This window comes from Theropithecus gelada, chromosome 18, assembly GCF_003255815.1.
Source record: "Theropithecus gelada isolate Dixy chromosome 18, Tgel_1.0, whole genome shotgun sequence".
Taxonomy (NCBI): Eukaryota; Metazoa; Chordata; class Mammalia; order Primates; family Cercopithecidae; genus Theropithecus; species Theropithecus gelada.
This window is the reverse complement of record NC_037686.1, coordinates 12,883,101-12,904,270: the sequence shown is the minus strand read 5'-3', so window position 1 is coordinate 12,904,270 and position 21,170 is coordinate 12,883,101. Positions and strand designations below refer to the sequence as shown.

The 21,170-nt window shown below is 45.3% G+C and overlaps 1 protein-coding gene across 1 annotated transcript in view; it reads right to left on the bottom strand.

Annotated features, from left to right (window-relative positions):
• Window positions 1-3,770: 3,770 nt before the first annotated feature.
• The window catches only part of COLEC12 (collectin subfamily member 12), a 183,603-nt gene continuing 166,203 nt past the window's right edge, over window positions 3,771-21,170 (bottom strand). Inside the window, exons 6-10 of the mRNA XM_025365647.1 lie at window positions 19,739-20,227; window positions 18,007-18,143; window positions 16,668-16,777; window positions 6,088-6,233; window positions 3,771-4,482 (exon numbers count right to left, since the gene is read on the bottom strand). Coding sequence (XP_025221432.1) covers window positions 4,463-4,482; window positions 6,088-6,233; window positions 16,668-16,777; window positions 18,007-18,143; window positions 19,739-20,227 — 902 coding nt within the window. The 3' untranslated portion in view covers window positions 3,771-4,462. The remainder of the gene's footprint in view (window positions 4,483-6,087; window positions 6,234-16,667; window positions 16,778-18,006; window positions 18,144-19,738; window positions 20,228-21,170) is intronic.

Sequence of the window (21,170 nt, the reverse complement as noted above, 5' to 3'; positions counted from 1 at the left end):
TCCCTCCCTCCCTCCCTTCTTTCTGTCCATCCTTTCTTTCTTATTTTTGAGATGGAGTATCACTTTGTCACCCAGGCTGGAGTGCAGTGGTGTGATCTTGGCTCACTGCAACCTCCGCCTCCTGGGTTCAAGCAGTTTTGTTCCTCAGCCTTCCAAGGAGCTGGGATTACAGGTGCCTGTCATCATGCCCAGCTAATTTTTTTTTTTTTTTTTTTCAGTAGAGACAGGGTTTCACCATGTTGGCCGGGCTGGTCTCGAACTCCTGGCTTCAGGTGATCCACCTGCCTCGGCTTCCCAAAGTGCTGGGATTATCAATGTGAGCCACCACGCCTGGCTTTTAACTTTTTTTTTGAAAAGGTCTCACTCTGTCACCCAGACTGGAGCGCAGTGGCACAATCTCAGCTCACTGCAGCCTTGACCTCCCAGGCTCAAGTGATTCTCCCACCTCAGCCTCCCCAGTAGCTGGGACTACAGGCAAGCACCACCACGCCCAGCTAATTTTTGTAGTTTTTGTAGAGATGGGGTTTCACCATGACGGCCAGGCTGGCCTCGAATTCTTGGGCCTGAGACATCCTCCTGCCTTGGCCTCCCAAAGTGCTGGGATTATAGGCATAAACCACCATGCTGGCCTCTCTCTTAATCCAGTAAGTTTTAGGCTTTTCAGCCAACCTGTAGATTATCTAACGCAGTGAAGGAGTTTTGTCTTTTATTACCCAGAGCACTTGGTGCAGGAGGCAGCTCTACCTCCAGGCGGGGTTTGTTGGGAAAGGATTCAGATGAGAAGCGATGCTTGAGCTGAGTCTTAAAGGAGGTGTTTTCCAGGTAAAGGAGGCAGGGAAAGAAAACCCAGGGGGAGTATGGAGGTGAGAAAGAGGCTAGTGGAAGGTCCAGGTGCATAATCTGGCTGTGCTAGTACCAGGGCATGGGTGATGGTTCCCAGCTGGAAGGAAGGCTAGACTTGGAGCTGGGAACCAGGTACCAAGTGCCCTATGGCCCCTGCAGGTATGTCCTGCAGCCAACCAGGATCGTTTGGAAGATTTTAAGCCGAGGGTTAGGGGTAGGATGGACTCAGATTTGGGGACCTCAGTGGGGAACCTGATCAGATTTGCTTTTTGGAAAGTGACTGTGACAGAAACGTGAGCCATGGGTAAGTCTTCAACCTGAGCCTCAGTTTCCTCATTTCCCAAGAAGGAGCAATAGATGTGCATGAAGACTGGAAGAGATGATGTATGTGAAAAGTGGTATATGTCAACTATTATATGACTTTGAGTCATGAATTGGGTAACATGCTTACTGTCTCAAGAAGAGATCAGTTTTGTCATCTGGGGCAAAACACACATGCTTGGTATTGTTTCTTGATTTATACAGCTGTTTCCTTAAACTCTTTTTTTTTTTTAATGGGAGCAGCTATTACTACTTTTTGTCTGTTTCAGCTTAAACTCTGTTACAAATTGGAAGGACCGAGTTGTTGAACATGGATTGTAGAAAAGGAAAAGAAAGTTTTTATTTTTTGCCTTGTTGTGCATTCATTCTTTCAAAAGCCATTTAGAGTAAGAAACATTTTCTATCTTCTCATAGTAAGTAGCAAGTCAGGTGCCTGAAGACCCCATCATATTTTACTAAAACTCTCCACTCCAAAAGAGCATCAGTTCTGTGTAGGTGAATAGAAATCTGGTGTGTAGGCTGGGCACGGTGACCCACGCCTGTAATCCCAGCACTTTGGGAGGCCGAGGCAGGTGGATCACCTGAGGTCAGGAGTTCGAGACCAGTCTGGTCAAAATGGCGAAACCCTGTCTCTACTAAAAATACAAAAATTAGCTGGGCATGGTGGCACGCACCTGTAGTCCCAGCTACTCCAGAGGCTAAGGTGGGAGAGTCCCTTGAACCTGGGAGGTAGAGATTGCAGTGAGCCGAGATTGCGCCACTGCACTCCAGCCTGGGTGACGGAGCGAGACTCTGTCTTAAAAACAAAAACAAACAAAAAACAAACCTGGTATGTAAATAGCCAAATATAGAGACATACAGGAGGCATCTTATAATGTGTGATTATTCATCTGATTTTATTCAGTGTGCTATTAAGAAGGACCCTTGCTTCTAAAGAAAATTAGAACATTTTCAAAGCTTGCATGTGAATCCTGTCTACTCAGTGATGGACTGACTCAGGAAACCACATCACCTCCCCAAGCCCCAGTCCCTGTGAAATGGGGAGTGTAGTAAGACCTACTTCCCAGGGCTGTTGGGAGGATCAGGCGAGACAATCTGATTGAAGCATTTCGACCAGTGCCTGATAAATAACACGCATTCGGTAAGTTATCATTAGGGCTGGGAGAGGAATAACTTCAGCTGGGAAAGGTAACACTAGTCTACCCTGATGATGGCATTGGATACTTATTTTCAAGTTTCTTCTGAAGACAAATTTTAATTGATACTTGAAAAACAGGAAGAGCATGAAAAAGAGGACTCAGTGTAGTCTCTAAGGGCTGTTGAGCCTGAAGAGGTACTGGAATGCGGTGCCTGCCTTGTGTTGCAGGCTTCAGCAGTTTAGGCCCAGATGACCGTGGGTCCCACCTGCCTGACAGCAGGGCACACAGGTGCTGAGCAGTTGGCCATTACTGGGCTGTGAAAACAGCATGAATGGGGAATGGGGATTGTGGGCAAAGCAATACAGTCCACGTGTTTGCAGGTGGGAAAGTCAAACTCTGTCTTTATTCTTTTACCATTTTATTTGGGATAGGTAGCAGCACCACCTGGGAAGACCCTTGGGAAGGAGGAGAAGGAATCTGTTGGATGGAAATCTTACCTTTGAGCATCAGTTACATTTAATGCCTAGTTTAAGCCCTTTTCATATTAGACTTTCCAACAGCACAAGTCAAGGAAAGTCAAGGACTGGAAGGAAGATGGGCTCAGAGGAAAGGTTCTTTTTTTTTTTGGAGATGGATTCTCGCTTTGTCACCCAGGCTGGAGTGCAGTGGCGTGATCTTGACTCACTGCAATCTCTGCCTCCTGGGGTCAAGTGATTCTCCTGCCTCAGCCTCCCAAGTGGCTGGGATTACAGGCATGTGCCACTATGCCTGGCTAATTTTCATATTTTTAGTAGAGACGGGGTTTTGCCATGTTGGCCAGACATGCCACGAAGTCAGGCTGGTCTCGAACTCCTGACCTCAAGTGATTCGCCTGCCTCGGCCTCCCAAAGTCCTGGGATTACAGGTGTGAGCTACCGCACCAGGCTGGAAAGGTTCTTTTAAGAGTTCCACAAAGTGGCCAAAAGTTTGTTCTTGCATTTCATCATGCATATGCCTTGGAGTTATGTTTTTGGAAACGACTTAAGAAAACAAACTTTCCAGGTAATATGCAGCTGGTTCCCATCTTTCTAGCATCTCTGTCTTTGACTGATGTGACGCCATACATTCCTGACAGTTAACGTCGGCTCTGGTAGTGGTCTAATACCAAGTACAGTCATAGCTCAGCCATGAAATAGGGCCTTCTAGATAGGCCAGATTCAGTGCCCTTCCCAACAGATGCCTCTCCATCCCCCACACCTCCTGACTCCACCAAAATGAAGTGGAAGCATGTCTTGAGTTGCCCACTTCTTCTGCGTCTGATCAGGCACATGTCAAGAATGTTGGCTGGTGATGGGCTCAAGGCACAGCCCACTTCACTGAGTCGTGCATGCATGCAGGCTTGATTGACACTGGCAAAATCTGTAAGGATATTTCTAGACATTCCAAGTGATTGACTCCTCTGAGGAAATGAAACATTAAAAAAATATATATATATATACATGTATATTTAATTATTTTTTTAAAACCACAATTGAAAAAATTCTTTGCCACTGGGTAGAATTAAATCTGACAGGAAACCCTAGGAGTTTTTATTAGTACCATTATTGTTTTCTTTGGCTCCATGTATTATGTTGGTAAAATGACAAAAAAAAAAAAAAAAAAAGGAAAAAAATTGTAAAAGGCAAATATTTTGTACAAAAATACAAAGTTTTAAAAGCTCTTTAAGTATATTTCATATTATTACTAAGAGTTGGCCTATATATCTGTATGTCTGCATATTTTTCCTACACTTGGGATTTTTAGAAACGTATGGTACTGTTTACACAGTATATGCTTAAGTTCTTCCTATAACTCAACAATCAATGATAGCCTTTTTCTGATTGTAGTGTTCCATACTTCGGAAGATATAATTTGAATAATTGCATGGTTACTGACGGAGGAAAATCTATGTGATTCAGTCCATGTGCACAATGAATTTCAGCATATCACCCTGGGGAACATTTTAGTTCCCAAGTCTTTGGGTAATGATGGATGGTAAAACACTAGCTGTCAATTTTTTTTCAGTAATTGGTTTTCAGTGCTTTTTTTTTTCAATCTGATGAGAAGGTGATGCAATTAGAAAGGAGCGTCCTTTGCCTTTGAGAGCTGAAAATTTGCTCATGTGATTCCATCACAGTCCATTATAATGCAGATGACAGTACTAAAAGAGAGAAATAAGAATGGGCATTAGTTTTTCTTAAATAATAAAGTTAAAGTGCAATTCAAAAAAAAGAAACGTGTATTTTTATAGAACAGTGTCTAAAATACATCATTCAACAATGCTTATATTTTCAAAGAAACATCTAGAAGATCTTATTCAGATGAAAAGCTAAGTTCCATTTTGAAAGAGCCTATTCTGGGGAAGCCTGGTCCCTACTCAAATCCCAAATGGCCAAACAAAGCATACAAAAGACAAATCTGAGTTACTTGTCACCATCAATTATAATCTCTTGTTTAGATATCTGTGTTTTTCCCCCTCAACTGACCCAGCTGTGAGTTCCTATGTGTCTTAAGGTCCCTAGCACTTGGACCAATGCCTGACACATCAAAGGTGCTCAATAATTGTCTGCTGAATGGCAATATGGATAATTTATGCCCCAGTTACTTCCAAAAATAGTTTGACCAAAATATATTTGAGGTTTTTGTTTACTGCCAACTTTTTAAATGAACAGCTTTATTGAAATACAATTCACAAATTGTATAATTCACCCATTTAAAGTATATAATTCAGTGGTCTTTGGTATATTCACAAAGTTATGCAATTTAGAACCAATCTAGTCTAATTTTAGAACATTTCCATCACCCCAAAAAGAAACCCCATACCCATTTGCCTTCATTCCCCATTTCCCCCATCCCCATCACAAACTTTTAATCTCATTCTGGTGAAGAAAACGAAGATGCCGCATGCCAAAGAGGGTCGTGTGTTAAATGAAGCTGTAGGTACACAGCCTTTGAAGTCAAGAAAATCTCCACAAGCTGCTTTGGCTTATGAGCTTATAAGCAGCACAGACGATCTCTCTCTATTATGGATCACAGGATCTGGCCTATAGTAGATGCTCAGTAGATACTCGTGGAACTGAATGTGTGGCCACCTGGATTAGCTGTGTATGAATGTCTATGAAAAAGGACTAATATTGGTGCTATATCTTCTTTCTTTCTTTTTTTTTTTTTTTTTTTTGAGACAGAGTTTCACTCTTGTTACCCAGGCTGGAGTGCAATGGTGTGATCTCGGCTCACTGCAACCTCTGCCTCTTGGGCTCAAGCAATTCTCCTGCCTCAGCCTCCTGAGTAGCTGGGATTACAGGCACATGCCACCACGCCTGGCTAATTTTGTATTTTTAGTAGAGATGGGGTTTCTCCATGTTGGTCAGGCTGGTCTCAAACTCCCCACCTCAGGAGATCCGCCTGCCTCGGCCTCCCAAAGTGCTGGGATTACAGGCATGAGCCACTGTGCCCGGCTGGTGCTATATCTTAAAGAACAATTAACTCACAATATAAGATACTTATCTGGGTCAGTTAGTTTAGCATTCGTTGAGTACTTCCTACATGTGAGGCACACTTATTATTTAAATCTTCACAACAACTTTGTGAAGAAGATGCTATTACTATTCCCCTGAGGTTAATCACCTGCCCAGTTAATAAATAGCAGAACCAGGACTGAAACCTAATTGCAGAGCCTGCATTCAGGGCCCTTGTACTCACCACCCCTCACCCTTTCATAGGACATAAGCTGGCAGCTCCCTTTTAAATCCCATCTACGGCTCACCTGTCTCTCTGTCTTTTTCGCAAATGAAGTTATTGACGTCTTCACATTGGAAATCGTTCCACTGCCCAGCATAAATCAAGCCAGCACAGTCTTCTCCTGGCCCGTGGCCATGACCCCAGTTATCCGGCTGTCCAGCTTTCCAATTTCTTTTAGCAAAACAGAAATTGAATGTTATTTGCACAGTAATGCACAGCTTTTCTTTAGTCAAGAGCAGCAGAGAAATATAAAAAAACAAAACTGAAGCATGTCATTTATGCTGGAATGAAAATGCAGTTTAAGAAGCAGTACGTGTTCTTATTCAGAGTAAGGAGGAGCTGTTTTGCAGAGTAATGTGTAATGCAGCATCTCCCTGCAGGCCTGTGATCTTTGCTACCATGAACCAAACTCACTACGCTGGTTCATCACAATGCGGAGGGAGTGGATCTTGCTTTGGGACAGTTAGATGAATGATTTTCTAATGTGTGCTGGAATGCTCACTTCTGGGCATGAGTGCATATATGTGTGTGAATATCTATTCATTATGAGGACATGATACACACACACACACACACACACACACACACACACACACACACGGTCTTGTGAGAACCCAGAGGGACCTTGTACATTTCAATATCTTGCCTCGAACAAGTCCAAGAGCCAGGAAGAGAAAGTGAAAGACTTTTGAAATACATTTACAAGAACCTACAATTACAAATAACTGGTTATGATTATCTGGCTGAGTTGTAGAAGGTTGATCGCTTTAGAAATAAATAGTAATTTAATCTTACTGAAAATGACTCCTACATTTCACTGCCTTTTTTGAGAGAGAGATTCTTAAAAACAAGTTTCTTTAGGATGAGTTCACATGGGGCTTTTAACTTGGATGCTGTGGCTGGGAACAGCACTTTGCCACAGATAACAGTTCTTGATTCTGTTTCCATGAATAAATCAGGTGTGCTTCCAGACTTACCCTTTGAAGGCTCAATCTTGTCTAAGAAGCAGATTCATTCACAGAAGCTTGCAGCTGCTGCCTGAGAGGACAAGCCAGCCTCACGTGGAGGGTCTGGAAGAACATCTGCAGCAGAGGGTGCTTCCCATAAACAATGACTCATTACCGCACTGGCCACAGAGTGTCCTCAGGTCACCCGAGAAGACAGCCTGTATGGCCCTGCATGTCTGGACAATAAGACCCGCAAAACTAGAGGGCAGCGTGAAAGGACGGTTGAAGTCCATGGTCAAAGGATGGGGACAGGGTAGAACTGACTCCCCCACACCAAATGTGTATTTTGGGATTTTAAAAAAATGAATATGAAGGCTGGGCGTGGTGGCTCATGCCTGTAATTGCAGCACTTTGGGAAGCTGAGGCAGGTGGATCTCCTGAGGTCAGGAGTTCGAGACCAGCCTGGCCAACATGATGAAACTGCATCTCTACTAAAAATACAAAAATCAACTGGGCATGGTGGTGGGCACCTGTAGGCCCAGCTACTTGGGAGGCTGAGGCAGGAGAATCGCTTGAATCCAGGAGGTGGAGGTTTGCAGTGAGCCAAGATCATGCCACTGTACTCCAGCCTGGGTGACAGAGGGAGGCTCCATCTCAAAAAAATATAGATATTAATCGAGTGGCCTCAATTAAATAAACCTAGTGATGAAAGAGAATTCAGAGGAAACCATCGATTGGTGAGAGTAAAAATGGGATGCTACTTAGAAGGGAGAGTTAGAAAATAGTCTCACTCACTCACTCACTCACTCACACCAGGCATCCATAGCCCTCCTGCTATGAGCCAGGTATCATCTGGGTGATGGCAACATAGCAGTGCAGAGAAGAGACAAAGTCCCAACTCTTAGAGCTTACATAACAGACGAGTCACAATGAGTTCAACATTTCAGCCTGTGACAATCTCAGCCCGACACCAGATAGAGATGAAGTTGGAAGGAAAAGTAGTTTACTTTCACATTTGCTTTTTTTGTGTAACTCTTTCCACCTTGTGAGATTCTTTTTTTTTTTTTTTTTGAGACAGAGTCTCGCTCTGCCGCCCAGGCTGGAGTGCAGTGGCGTGAATCTTGGCTCACTGCAAGCTCCGCCTCCCGGGTTCATGCCATTCTCCTGCCTCAGCCTCCCGAGTAGGTGGGACTACAGGCGCCCGCCACCTCGCCCGGCTAGTTTTTTTTGTATTTTTTTAGTAGAGACGGGGTTTCACCGTGTCAGCCAGGATGGTCTCGATCTCCTGACCTCGTGATCCGCCCGTCTCGGCCTCCCAAAGTGCTGGGATTACAGGCTTGAGCCACCGTGCCCGGCCGCACCTTGTGAGATTCTTCTGGAGATGTCAGCAATGCCTGAGCAGTTTGATCTTGTGGATGTACATTTTATTCATTTCTGCCAGTAATATGAGGGGGTTTGATTCTACTTTTGTTTATAAAATTTGAGATCTATGACTCCTGAATGTATAATGATAGGATATTTGATATTCTTGATTTCTCAGTTAATTGGGAAATTGTATAACTACGACTTCTTTGGGCTTAGAAGTCCTGCTTAATATTTTCCCTTTGCGTTTCCTTTTAAGTCGTTTTAAGTTAAATAAATAAAAAGGATGTAACAACCAGGCAGAGAAATAACTGAGTGATAAGAAAGGAGATAATCTTTATCACCTTTCTCCATTTGATTTTCCAGGTCACTGGAATTCTTTACATACAGTGCTCAAGGCTTTCCTTAGGACTAAAAGCAGAATGCAGTTCTATGAGCAGAGGTGACTGCAGTAGGCCAGAATGGGTGGAAAGTGGGTAGCCTGAAGGCAGGCTGCAGGGACAATTTATTCTGTGGACTGACCACCCAGAGTCTCAAAGCATCTCTTCAGCAAAGCTAAAATCACATGGAGAGATTTGCGGGAAAACCCCTCAGTCTGCGTGTTTATAATAAAATAGCACATAACATGTCAAATAAGCATAATGTATATATTTTGGAGAAGAATGTCAGCTTAAACAGTGCCTTAACCTCATTCACAGGTAGATTCTGGCAAGATGAATGGCTGAAGTCTGGGGCTCAAAGCCCCGAATTCTACATTATCATACACATGTCACAGAAGTGAGTGGTAGCAGCACATACATGTACTTGGACATCATACTCTGAGTACACCAGGAATCTTGGAAATGCTTGGACTGACTGCTCTAGTGAGCTGGAAACACACACACATACACATCAAGTATATATATCTAAATATAAGATATTTAGAATAGGATTTAGAGGCTGGGCACGGTGGCTTACACCTGTAATCCCAGCACTTTGGGAGGCTGAGTGGATCACCTAAAGTCAGGAGTTCAAGACCAGCCTGGCCAACATGGCAAAACCCCATCTCTACTAAAAAAATACAAACATTAGCCAGGCCTGGTGGCAGGCGCCTGGAGTCCCAGCTACTGGGGAGGCTGAGGCATGAGAATCGCTTGAACCCAGGAGGTGGAGGTTGTAGTGAGCCAAGATCACACCACTGCCCTCCAGCCTAGGCGACAGAGCGAGTCTCCATCTCAAAAAAAAAAAAAAAAAAAAAAAAAAATAGGATTTAGAATATAGGACCGTAGAATGAAAGAGCCTGGAAGAGAACCTTTAGCATCCTCTAATTCACCCTAGCGCAGTGGCTCATACTGTAATCCCAGCACTTCAGGAGGCTGAGGCAGGAGGATTGCTTGAGGCCGGGAGTTCAAGACTAGCCTGGGTAACACAGTGAGAAACCCCCATCTCTATAAAACATTTAAAATAAATTAGCCAGGTATGGCAGCTGATGCCAGAAGTCCCAGCTACTCAGGAGACTAAAATAGGAGGATCACTTGAGCCTGGGAGGTTGAGGCTGCAGTGAGCCATGATTGTGCCACCGCACTCCAGCCTAGGCAACAGAACTAGACCATCTTAAAAAATAAAAAATAAAACACAAAAAAACTAAAAGCACAATGTATGATATTATATGAAGCAGTCTGCATAGACAGAAAGGCAGCACATTTTATCTTTGTGATGTGAAGATGAAAGCTGTGACTTGTAATTGTGATAGCACACTCCCACCAAATGATGTCCTGTGGACAGAGGAACTGAAGAGCTTCTAGTGTGTTTGGGAGATTCTCAGGAAGACTGTCACATCTCTGGTGATCCAAGGTAGGCAACTGCAAGCAGGGTAGGCAAAAAAGCTCCCTTAGCATTCTGCTGAGCAGGTGGGCAGTACCCAGGTCCCATATGTGTTCGGCTCCCACAGGTCTAGCAGGCAGCCTCCATTAACAATGACAGTCTGCACAGTGACATGCTTATACCTACATTCATTACACCAAGAGTAAAAGGATCAGCCCTTTTTTTTTTTCTTTTGAGACAGAGTCTTGTTCTGTCTTGGAAAAAAAAAAGAAAGAAAAAAGAAAAAAAGCCAAGGCCAGAATGCAGAGGTGTGATCACAGCTCACTGCAGCCTCAACCTTCCAAGCTCAAGTGATCCTCTCACCTCAGCCTCCTGAATACCTGGGACCACAGATGTACACCAGCACACCCAGCTAATTTTTAAGTTTTTTGTAGAGATGGGGTCTTGCTATGTTGCTCAGGCTGGTCTCGAACTCCTGGGCTCAAGCAATCCTCCTGCCTTGGCCTCCCAAAGGAAAAGATCAACTTTGACATGTTCCTGTTTTATAGATCCTTTCTACTGTTGGTCTTTCTATTTCACTGCTTTCCAGTCTTTATTATTTCCTTCCTTTGACTTACTTAGGGATTAATTTGTTCTTCTTTCTCTACCCTGGTAAAGTGGAAGCTTAGATAATTGATTTTCAACCTTTAAACAATGCTTCTAATATATGTATTTTAAAGCTATAACTATACCTTTCTAAATACTATTTTAGCTGCACTCCACATATTTTGATATGTTTTCATCTTCTTTGAAACATTTTCAGATTTCCTTTGTGATTTTTTTTTCTTTGACCCATGGGTTATTAAGAAATGTGTGATTTAAAATAATTGGGATTTCACAGATATTTTTCTATCTATGTCTAACTTAATTATTTTGGTCAGAAAACATACTCTATATAGTTCTAGTTGTTTTTTTTTTTTTTTTTTTGAGATGGAGTCTCGCTGTCTCACCCAGGCTGGAGTGCAGTGGTGTGATCTCAGCTCACTGCAACCTCTACCTCCGGGTTCAAGCAATTCTCCTGCCTCAGCCTCCTGAGTAGCTGGGATTACAGGTACCTGCCACCACACCTGGCTAATGTTTTGTACTTTTAGTAGAGATGGGATTTCACCATGTTGGCCTCACTGGTCTGGAACTCTTGGCCTCAGGTGATCCACCTGCCTCGGCTTCCCAAAGTACTGGAATTACAGGCGTGCGCCACCGTGCCTGGCCTTATAGTTCTGGTTCTTTTAAATTTATTGAGACTTATTTTATGGCCCAGAATATAGTTCATCTTGGTGAATGTACCACACGCACCTGAAAAGAATATGTATTTGCAGATGTTGGGTGAAATGTCCCACAAATATCAAATAAGTCAAGTTAGTTGATTGTGTGTATTATATCCCTATCAATTTGTCCATCAGTAACTGAGAGGGGAATGTTGAAATCTCCTTTGAAGGCCTGTTCTTTGCTGTATCCACAGTTAGGGTTGCTATGTTCTATTGACTGTGACATGGCCCCGGAAACCTGCCTTTTTAAAACATGATCCCAATGACGACTGCTCACTCACACTGCTGCCCCCACACTCCAGAAAAGATCCTGCAGCCCGGCACAGAGGCTGGCTCATGGCAGACACTTCAAGGTAATTAATCAAATGTTATCATGAGACTATGGGCCAATGGACTCTAATCTCCAGTCACGGACTGGGTGTTGACCAAGAATGAAGTTTTCACAGGACCTGGTGAAAGGAGAAGAATAAGGACGGTGTGGTGTGTGTGTGTGAATGTAAGATGGCCAGCCGTCTCTTCCTGGAAATAATTACAGGTTTACTGTTTTCTTTAATGTTGAGATTTGCCGATTGGTACTTTTTTAAAGCCTTGTCCTTAATCGGCAAATAAAATCCTGCTGATCTGTGTCAGACCTGCCAATCTTTCTTTTGAAATTGTATTGGTGTGTGGATCCAAAGCCCCTGGGGACCCATCCTTGGAACTGTCTTGGGCCATTGCAGCTGGCATCTCACGCCACCCTTTCCCCTCAGCTGGTCCTGTCCTGCTGCAGTGCAGAAGGAGCCATAAGATTCAGCAAGTCAGCTTGAGTGTTTCATAGGAAATAGGCCTGAGCTCAATCTGTGTGTCCCCTAAGCCTCTGGCTTCTGTTCCATGTCACTGTTGCTGTCCATTCCAGCACTCTCTTTCACAACCAGGTCTCAGCATGAAAAACGAGGTGAGGCCGAGACGCAGAGGATAGAGCCTTTTACCCCTCGTCTATTTTCTCTTTAACAGTAACCACGAAACCCACAAACCGTTTTAAAAGGATGGTATGTGTGCTGGGAGAAAAGAGTAAGGGGAAAGCAGTGGTACTTAATTCTTCTTAGCCTGGGCAAGGGATGGAATGGTGCCAGGCCCATCGACTTCTATTTTTTGGAAGAGTTTAAGAAGGACTGATGCTTTTTGAATGTTTGGTAGAATTTGGCTGTGAAGCCATCTGGTCCTGGGCTTATTTTTTTTGGGAGGTTTCTGATTGCTACTTCAATCTTATTTGTTATTAGGCTGGCCAGGCTATTTCTTCCTTTTTTTTCCTTGTTTTTCTTTAAGAGATGGGGGTCTTGCTCTGTTGCTCAGGCTGGTCTTGAACTCCTGGCCTCAAATGATACTCCCACCTCAGCCTGTGCTTTCTATTTCTTCTGGATCCGGTCTTGGTAGGCTATAGGTTTCTAGGAATTTATCCATTCTTCTAGGTTATCCAATTTTTTGGTGAATAATTGTTCATAATAGTCTCTTGCGATGATCTGTTCCAGAAATCACTGCTGGTGGCAGGGGTAAGGGAGGTGGATGGGCCAACGCTTGGAGGCCACAGATGCAAAGACAAGGCGAGTAAAAGTCAGTCTGATGGCTGGGTGTGGTGGCTCGCGCCTGTAATCCCAGTGCTTTGGGAGGCTGAGGCGGGGGGGATCACCTGAGGTCAGGAGTTCAAGACCAGCCTGACCAACATGGTGAAACCCCATCTCTACTAAAAATACAAAAAAGTTAGCCGAGCATGGTGGGGGGTGCGTGTAATCCCAGTTACTGAGAGGCTGAGACAGGAGAATCACTTGAACCTAGGAGGCGGAGGTTGCAGTGAGCCGAGATCTCACCACTGCCCTCCAGCCTGGCGACAGAGCAAGACTCCATCTCCAAAAAAAAAGTGGGTCTGACTGGGAGGAGACATATTTGGGGCAGTTTATACTTGTGGGAGACCCCTGAGAGCCTAAAGCCCAGTCCCCATTCCCAGGGCATGCAGAGAACGTTTTTCTTGTGTTCTTCACAAACCTGTTGTGGGACTTGAGTAAGACACTGTGTGGACATCCCAATCAGGATACTGTAAAATATATACGTGCTATGTAGTATTTATCAGCAACTGCTAACTAATATGATAATAATTATGATGATAATAGTAATAATAGACCAATACTAGGAGGTACTATTTCTCGAGCACTTCCTACGTGCCAAGCCCTGTACTAAAGGCTTTACATACAGATATCACATTTGATTTTCACAATACTGACATAGGTACTTTTGTAAAATTCATCTTCTAAATGGGGACATGGAGGTTTTGTGGGGCTGAGGAACTCGCATGAGGCCCTGCAGTTTTGAGAGTTGCTGGTTCAAGGCCCAGAACCCCGATCTTGCTGACGCTGGAGCATGCACTCCCTCCCTTGACTGCACTGGCTTGCTTTCTAGTGTGTGCAATGTTTATTATTATATGTCAAATTAAATTAGCCTTTGGTTATTGAGACCTCATAACATGCCTGCCTAACTTATTCTTGCTTTTAAAATTTGATCCTGGGGATTTTTATGTGCCTAGGTATTCCTTTGGGTGGAAAACGAGAAGCACAGCCTGTGTGGTGGCTGGGGTGCAGAGCTGAGGATTCGGGAGGCTCCAAAATGGCTGTGGTTGGGGACTGGGTGCCCAGTGAGTTGTCTGGTGACGTCATTCTTCTCAGGTCCTGGGTACCAAGCCGGTGCGCTCCATCCAAATCATATCATTCTTGCGGGACCCCAGGGAAGAGGAGAAAAATGTCACATTGGGAGAGCTGGCACAGACAGTCATGTTCCAGCCCAATCCATTCCATATGGGCCAATCCAGTTTTTTTCTTGAGGAAAGGCTTAAGATTGAATTTCTTAGTGAGTCTAACCCAGACCTTTGTGCATTTATGGCAGTGAAAAAAGTGAAGATGATTTTTTTTCCAGCTTCTCCCACCTCTTTTTAAAAAAAAAAAAAAAAAAAAAGGCCCTGGCACTCTTGGCTGTCAAAAAAGCAGAATTTGTCTTTCTAAGAAAATAGTCTCTGTCTCCCATCCCCAGCTCCAACCTTCTACAGCTACCGTTTCAGATGGTGATTCCTGCAACCGTTTTGGGTCTCCTAAAGTGTGTCCCTGATGTGTTGGGCACTTTCCTTGGCTCATCAGGCAAATTCTCAAGTGCCAGAGGATGCCAGGGGGCATCCCTTCCTCTCCGCAGGACAGGTGCAGAGAAGCAGACGGGTCTCTGACAGGCCTGCAGCAGACATCCACTTGCCCTTAAGGGAAGTCTAAATCTTCAGAGCAGACCTAAAATCTTCTAATGTTTCAAATCAATATTTGGCCACGTGTTTATTTTTTATAAAGAGATGGCCTGGCTAGTTGCAGTGGCTCATACCTGTGATCCCAGTGCTTTGGGAGGCCAAGGTGGGAGGATCACTTGAGGCTAGGAGTTTGAGACCAACCAGAGCAACATAGTGGACCACGTCTAAACAAAAGCTGAAACCATTAGCCAGGTGTGGTGATGTGCACCTGTGGTCCCAGGGACTTGGGAGTCTGAGGTGGGAGGATCGCTTGAGCTGGGGAGATAAGAGGCTGCAGTGAGCCATGATTGTGCCACTGCCCTTCAGCCTGGGCAACAGAGTGAGACCTTGTCTCTTAAAAACAAACAAAAATAAAAGAGAGATGGCCTTATTCTGATTTCCTCCTTTATCCTCTGATCCTACTCACATGGAGAATTTGAAAGTACAAAAGAGCCTATTTATCCAAATGCACATGGACACGCACACAGGGACATTTTAAAAACTCGATCTGGCTTCTGCATCACCTCTGACCCTCCTCCTTGCTGCTCGGCTGATACAAGCCTAGGCCTCCATGGCCATGAGACTGTCTTAGGTCTGAAACACCGTTGTTTTCTCCTCTCCTGGGACAGCCCCAGAGGCCACATCATGGCCTTTGCCCAATGCTCAGAAAGTGCTTCCAATGCGGTGATGCTCTTGTGCCTGGTGGAGCCTCTGCAGGGTCTGGCCTCTCTGTCTCCAGCAAACTAAAGGTTACTCAGAGGGTTTTTTTTTTAAAATAAATTCTGCTTCATTTGTTACAGTTCCTTGCAATTTTCACACCTGTTAGAGGCAAAGTCAGAGTACGGAGACGTGAAAATCAAACTGATGCAATACAGTCATTGTTAGAATTAGGGAAGGGGTTAACATCCCCTGGGGTAAGATGAGATCCTGGAGACTTCTGGGTTAGCTGAGAAGGTACCTCAAAGTGATTCTGTTCTTTGTTGCTCCTTTCATAGAACTTAGGTCACATGGGACTTATAGGGAATCTTCAAACCTCTAGGGGATGGTTATCCCGCAAATGCAACTTTGTTTATGGTGTATTTTAACTTCCTATGTGTAGGAAAATCACACATTTGTAGTTTCTTTTTTTTTTTTTTTCTTTTTTGAGATGGAGTCTTGCTCTGTGGCCCAGGCTGGAGTGCAGTGGCACAATCTCGGCTCCCAACAACCTCCGCCTCCTGGATTTAAGCAATTCTTCTGCCTCAGCCTCCTGAATAGCTGGGATTACACGCATGCGCCACCATATCTGGCTAATTTTTGTATTTTTTTTAAGTAAAGACGAGGTTTCGCCATGTTGACCAGACTGGTCTTGAACTCCAGACCTCAAGTGATCTGCCCATCTCAGCCTCCCAAAGTGCTGGGATTACAAGCATGAGCCAGGAAAATTACACATCTGTAGTTTCTAATCACACTCTGCCTAGAAGCCCAACTAGGTTGTCAGGGGCATCCACAGTGTGATCCTGAAGGGAGCTCCCCAGTTCTTGGAAACACGCCTGGGGTGAACGCTGATCATGCTTGAGGTTGCCTGGGCTTCATCATGCTTTCCCATAGCGTTTAAAGAAAATGCCTCGACCAGAAGTATTACGCTGTGTGGTTTTATGAGTTTCATGATTTTTTCCTTAGAAATGAAAAAAAATTCACTCCATGAAAAGAAGAAAGGAAAGCCTTATTTGACAGCGTATCAACTGTCAACCACGATTTCTCCAGGGGAAATACGCAACTAGTACCAGGAGCCCCAGTTTGGGAGGAGCGTCTAGGACATGAGGTCATTAAGGAAGAAACTGTTGGGAGTCAGGCAAGAAGCGACAACAGAACAGTGAGAGCCTGACCACCAATCTGGAAGCTTCTGAGTACTTACTTGTAGTCTGGAGATGTCCCATCCAGCCACTTCCATTCATTTTCATGCTCTGAGTCTGTGAGGCCGATCCAGTGGCTCTCTCTCCCTACCATCTGTTTTTTTATCCATTGCTGAAAAACAAACCAGGGATGGTGCGTGACTATTTTTCAGAACAGATGTCTCAGACCTTCTTCTTTTATTTAACATTTAGAAAAAAGGACAATTTAAAAGAGGATATTTGTTAGAACGTGTAGCCTGCTTTTGCTTTCTGCTTTTTTCTTGCTAGTTGCTCTGTTTTGCACTGTTTGGGGGGCTTTGACTTTTTCTTCTTACAAGTTTACAACTGATGTTAAAGTGAGGCTCTTCCTCCAAATCATGCAGACAACTCAGTGAATGTCCATTGGTTCCACCTCCTCCTACCACCCACCCCTTTCTCCCATGTCCTAATCATAGGAATAGTCATGATATTATTGGGCACTTCCTCTGGGCTGGGCCCCATGTGCAGTGTGTTGCACGCAGTGTGTCTTCAAGCTTTTATAACCACCCATTGAACAAGCATGAGAAGCAGCTGAGCTGGGCTTGGGCCCGGTCTGTGTATTCTAAAGCCCAGGTGCTTGGTCACTGTCTGCCGTGTGCTCATTCCAGTCAGTTACTACAGGAAACATCTGTTTACAGGATTGTGTCTGCTGGAGATAACTTAGGGAAAAGGGAGGAGGCTGCTGGAATGGTGTGGTATCAAAGAAAGCGCTGCATTGTTGCTAGATGGGCCGCAGTTTTGGTCTCAGTCTGCATAACCCTTGCTGGGCCTCAGTTTTCCTATCTGTCAAATGAGGACAATAATAATACCTACGTTCCAGGGTTGTTGTGAGGTTTAAGGGAGAAGATGCCTCGCACAGTGCCTGGCATACAGAAGGGGTCTAATGAGTGGACACTAGCATCACCATGTGTGGGCCCTGCCTCCTCAGCCTTCTTTGCTCTTCCTGACTCCTCTGGGGCCATGCGTGGTCCCTTGCACCCCACTCCATCCCTACAGTGTTCATGCCTCTGTCTCTGCCCCCACAGGTGCCTGGTGGCAGCCCTCAAGCTTCTCTGCATTATAATTATTTCAACAGCCACCAGAAGGAGCCACACATCTCCAGGCTTGATAAGTAATAACTTCCAGGAAGAATCATGAAGATACAATTCCAATGCCATGAACGCTTCTAGCCACTGGATGAAATCCAAATCTCTGTAATGTTGCCTCCCATGTTTACGTGACTAGGAATTCGTGATATCTCCAAATCCCCAACTAGCCTGCAATTTCCAGATGTAAACTATCCTTAAATTATAGTTTCCCCGACCAAGTATGTGGCAGGCATACCTGTTCCTCCCTAGTGTTTATGAAAACGAGATGGGAAGACTTGTCTTCACAGAAAAGCTTTGCTTCCTCAAAAATTTCTTTCTCAATCGAAAAATAGTAGCATTTGTCTGTGAAGTTCTTCCAGTGAGGCGGGCAGCCTAGGAATGCAAAAGTGGAAAACATTGATTAAAAAATCACAGAAAGCACTCTGCTTTTCTTCAGTTGTGTTTCAGAGGCCAAAACTGTGGTCCTGCTGGGAGCAGCCTGAGCGTCCCTGCACGAGGCCCACAGCTGATGTTCACGGACGTGCTCGCAGCAAGCATGAGCCCAGAGTGGACTGCAGAGCACAAGCCAAAACCACATAATCTGGAAAAGATCTTTGACTGGGTCTTTGTTCTTCTGCGTCTGGATCCGTCTTCACAATGACAGAAATAACAGAAGCAACAACAAGAAGCAGGGCAGGCACAGATGTTCAGCGTCAGTCTGGAATCATATGGAACCTATGAACAGTTGGATGTGAGAACCCAGCACCAAAACTGGGCTCATGGATCAACAAAGATAACCCAGGCCTCACCGACCAAAATCAAGTAGAATAGGGGTTGGGTTGAAGGAGAGAAAAATAGGCTTGGTTGCTAACCAAACATTTGAGTTTTGTCAAATGTTTAATTATCAAAAGACTAGAAGGCACCATAACATCTAACACCTCAAAAATAAATTAACTGTAGTCATCAATAGCTGAGGGTTCCATCCGCATGTTGATGGAGCTAACGGAGGGAGCCCATCTATCCCCAGAGTGAGGATGTAAAACGAGGCAAGAGTGGTCAGGGTGGCCAGCCGCAGGCTTCCCTGAAGGAAATGTTTTGCATTGTGTTTGTCTTCTGAGGGCTGCCCCCTATAAATAAACAAGTGCAAGAGCCGGTGCCGTGGCTCACACCTGGAATCCCAGCACGTTGCAAGACTGAGGCAGGAGGGTTGCCAGAGACCAGGAGTTCAAGACCAGCCCGGGCAATATAACAAGACCCTGTCTCTACAAAAAATGAAAATAAAAAATTAGCCAGGTGTGGTGGCACACCCCTGTGGTCCCAGCTACGCAGGAGTCTGAGTGGGAAGATCACCTAAGCCCAGGTCAAAGCTGCAGTGAGCTATGTTTGCACCACTTCACTCCGTCATTCCAGCCTGGGTGACAGAGCGACGCCCTGTTCCATTCATACATACATACATACTACATAAAACAATTTGTGCTAGAGAATCTGATGGTGTTTACAGAGAAACACATGACTGGTGTGGAGACCTGTTTTGGCAGCAGGGCTCCTGTGCCAGCCCCTAAGATGCCTTTGCTGTTAAATAATATGGAGCGGGGGACAAGACATGGTGACTCACACCTGTAATCCCAGCACTTTGGGAGACTAAGGCAGGCGGATGGCTTGAGGCCAGGAGTTTGAGACCAGCCTGGCCAACATGGCGAAACCCCCTCTCTACTAAAAATACAAAAATTAGCTGGCTGTGGTGGCACACGCTTGTAGTCCCAGCTACTTAGGAGGCTGAGGCAGGAGAATTGCTTGAACCCGGGAGGTGGAGGTTGCAGTGAGCCGAGATCACGCCATGGCACTCCAGCCTGGGTGACAGAGTGAGACCCTGTCTCAAACAAAAACAAAAACAAATAACATGGGTAGGGCCATACACTAGGGGCTAGCTCAGTCTCAAGCACATGCACTGCCCTGTCCCCCTGGCTGGAGGGAGGACTCGGACTTACCATTGTCTTCTGGTGCCGGGGTTGGTTCATTCTGCAGGGCCAGGGGCACCACTGCTCCTGATGGGCCGGGAGGGCCGGGGGGGCCCTTGGGGCCTGGCATGCCTGGTACCCCAGGCAAGCCTGGCAGTCCCCGAGGTCCAGGAACCCCAGGCTCCCCCACAGTGCCCTGCAGTCCCTGGAAGCCAGGAGGGCCCTGGGGCCCAGGGAGTCCTTCTTTGCCTGGAGGGCCTGGGGGGCCTGGGTCCCCACTGGGGCCCTGAGGGCCGGGCTTCCCAGGGGAACCACGGGAACCTTTGGGGCCCTGGGAGCCCTTAGATCCTTTGCCGCCACGCTCTCCGGGGGGACCTGCGGGTCCAACTGGGCCTCTCTCACCCGCAGGGCCAGGCGGTCCAGGCTCCCCCTTCTCTCCTTTCTGTCCCTTGTTGCCAGTTGGACCAGGGGGTCCCTGGGATCCTCTGTCACCTTTTGGACCCCTGGGGCCCGGTGGACCTAAAACATAAAAAAAAAAAAAGTGTCAACATGAAATCCACTGTGAATGACAGTTATGAATGATTTTTCTTCTTATAAAATCTCCAAACTAAAAAAACCTAGCATACAAAATCTACACATTAGGGAAAGATTATTTGTTTATCATACGACTGTTGACTGTTACGGGCTAAATTATGTCCTCCTCCAAATTCTTATGTTGAAGTCCTAACCCCCAGCACCTCAGGATGCGACTTACTTAGAGGCACGGCCTTCACAGAGGTCACCGAGTTAAAACGAGGTGACATGGGTGACCCTAACCCAATAGGACTGGTGTCCTCAAAGAAGAGGGGATTAGGTCACAGACCCACAGAGGAAAGATCGCCTGAGGACACAGGGAGAAGACGGACACAGGGAGAAGATGGACACAGGGAGAAGACGGACACCTGCAAACCAAGGAGGGAGGCCTCGGAGGAAACAACACGGCTGACGCTTTGATCTCGGACTCGCGGCCTCCGGAACCGTAAGGAAAGAAATGTCTGCTGTTCAAGCCTCCCAGTCTGTGAACTTTGGTACGGCAGCCCGAGCAAGCCAGTGTACTGTGTGTTCTTCAGTAAGCTCACCCTTCCTCTTCAAGCTTTGAGAATGTATTGTAACGGTGCACAGCTTTTTAGTGCCCCACTGATGTCCTTCATGGTGACACTGACAGCCAGGGGCTTATTCTTCACAGTGACTCACACGATTAAACTGGGTTCTCTTAGTCACCTGGGCCTATGCTATCATCAGCAGGAAAGTTGTGCAGACCAGGATCAGGATTTGCTCTTACTTATTTCCTGTTTTCCTTAATTTGATAAATATTTATTAAAGACCTATTATATGACAAGCACCGTGTTAAGGTATTGTGGGATAAATAACTGAAGGAGACCAAAACATGCCATCAGGTGTTGACAGGCATTGATGTATTAAT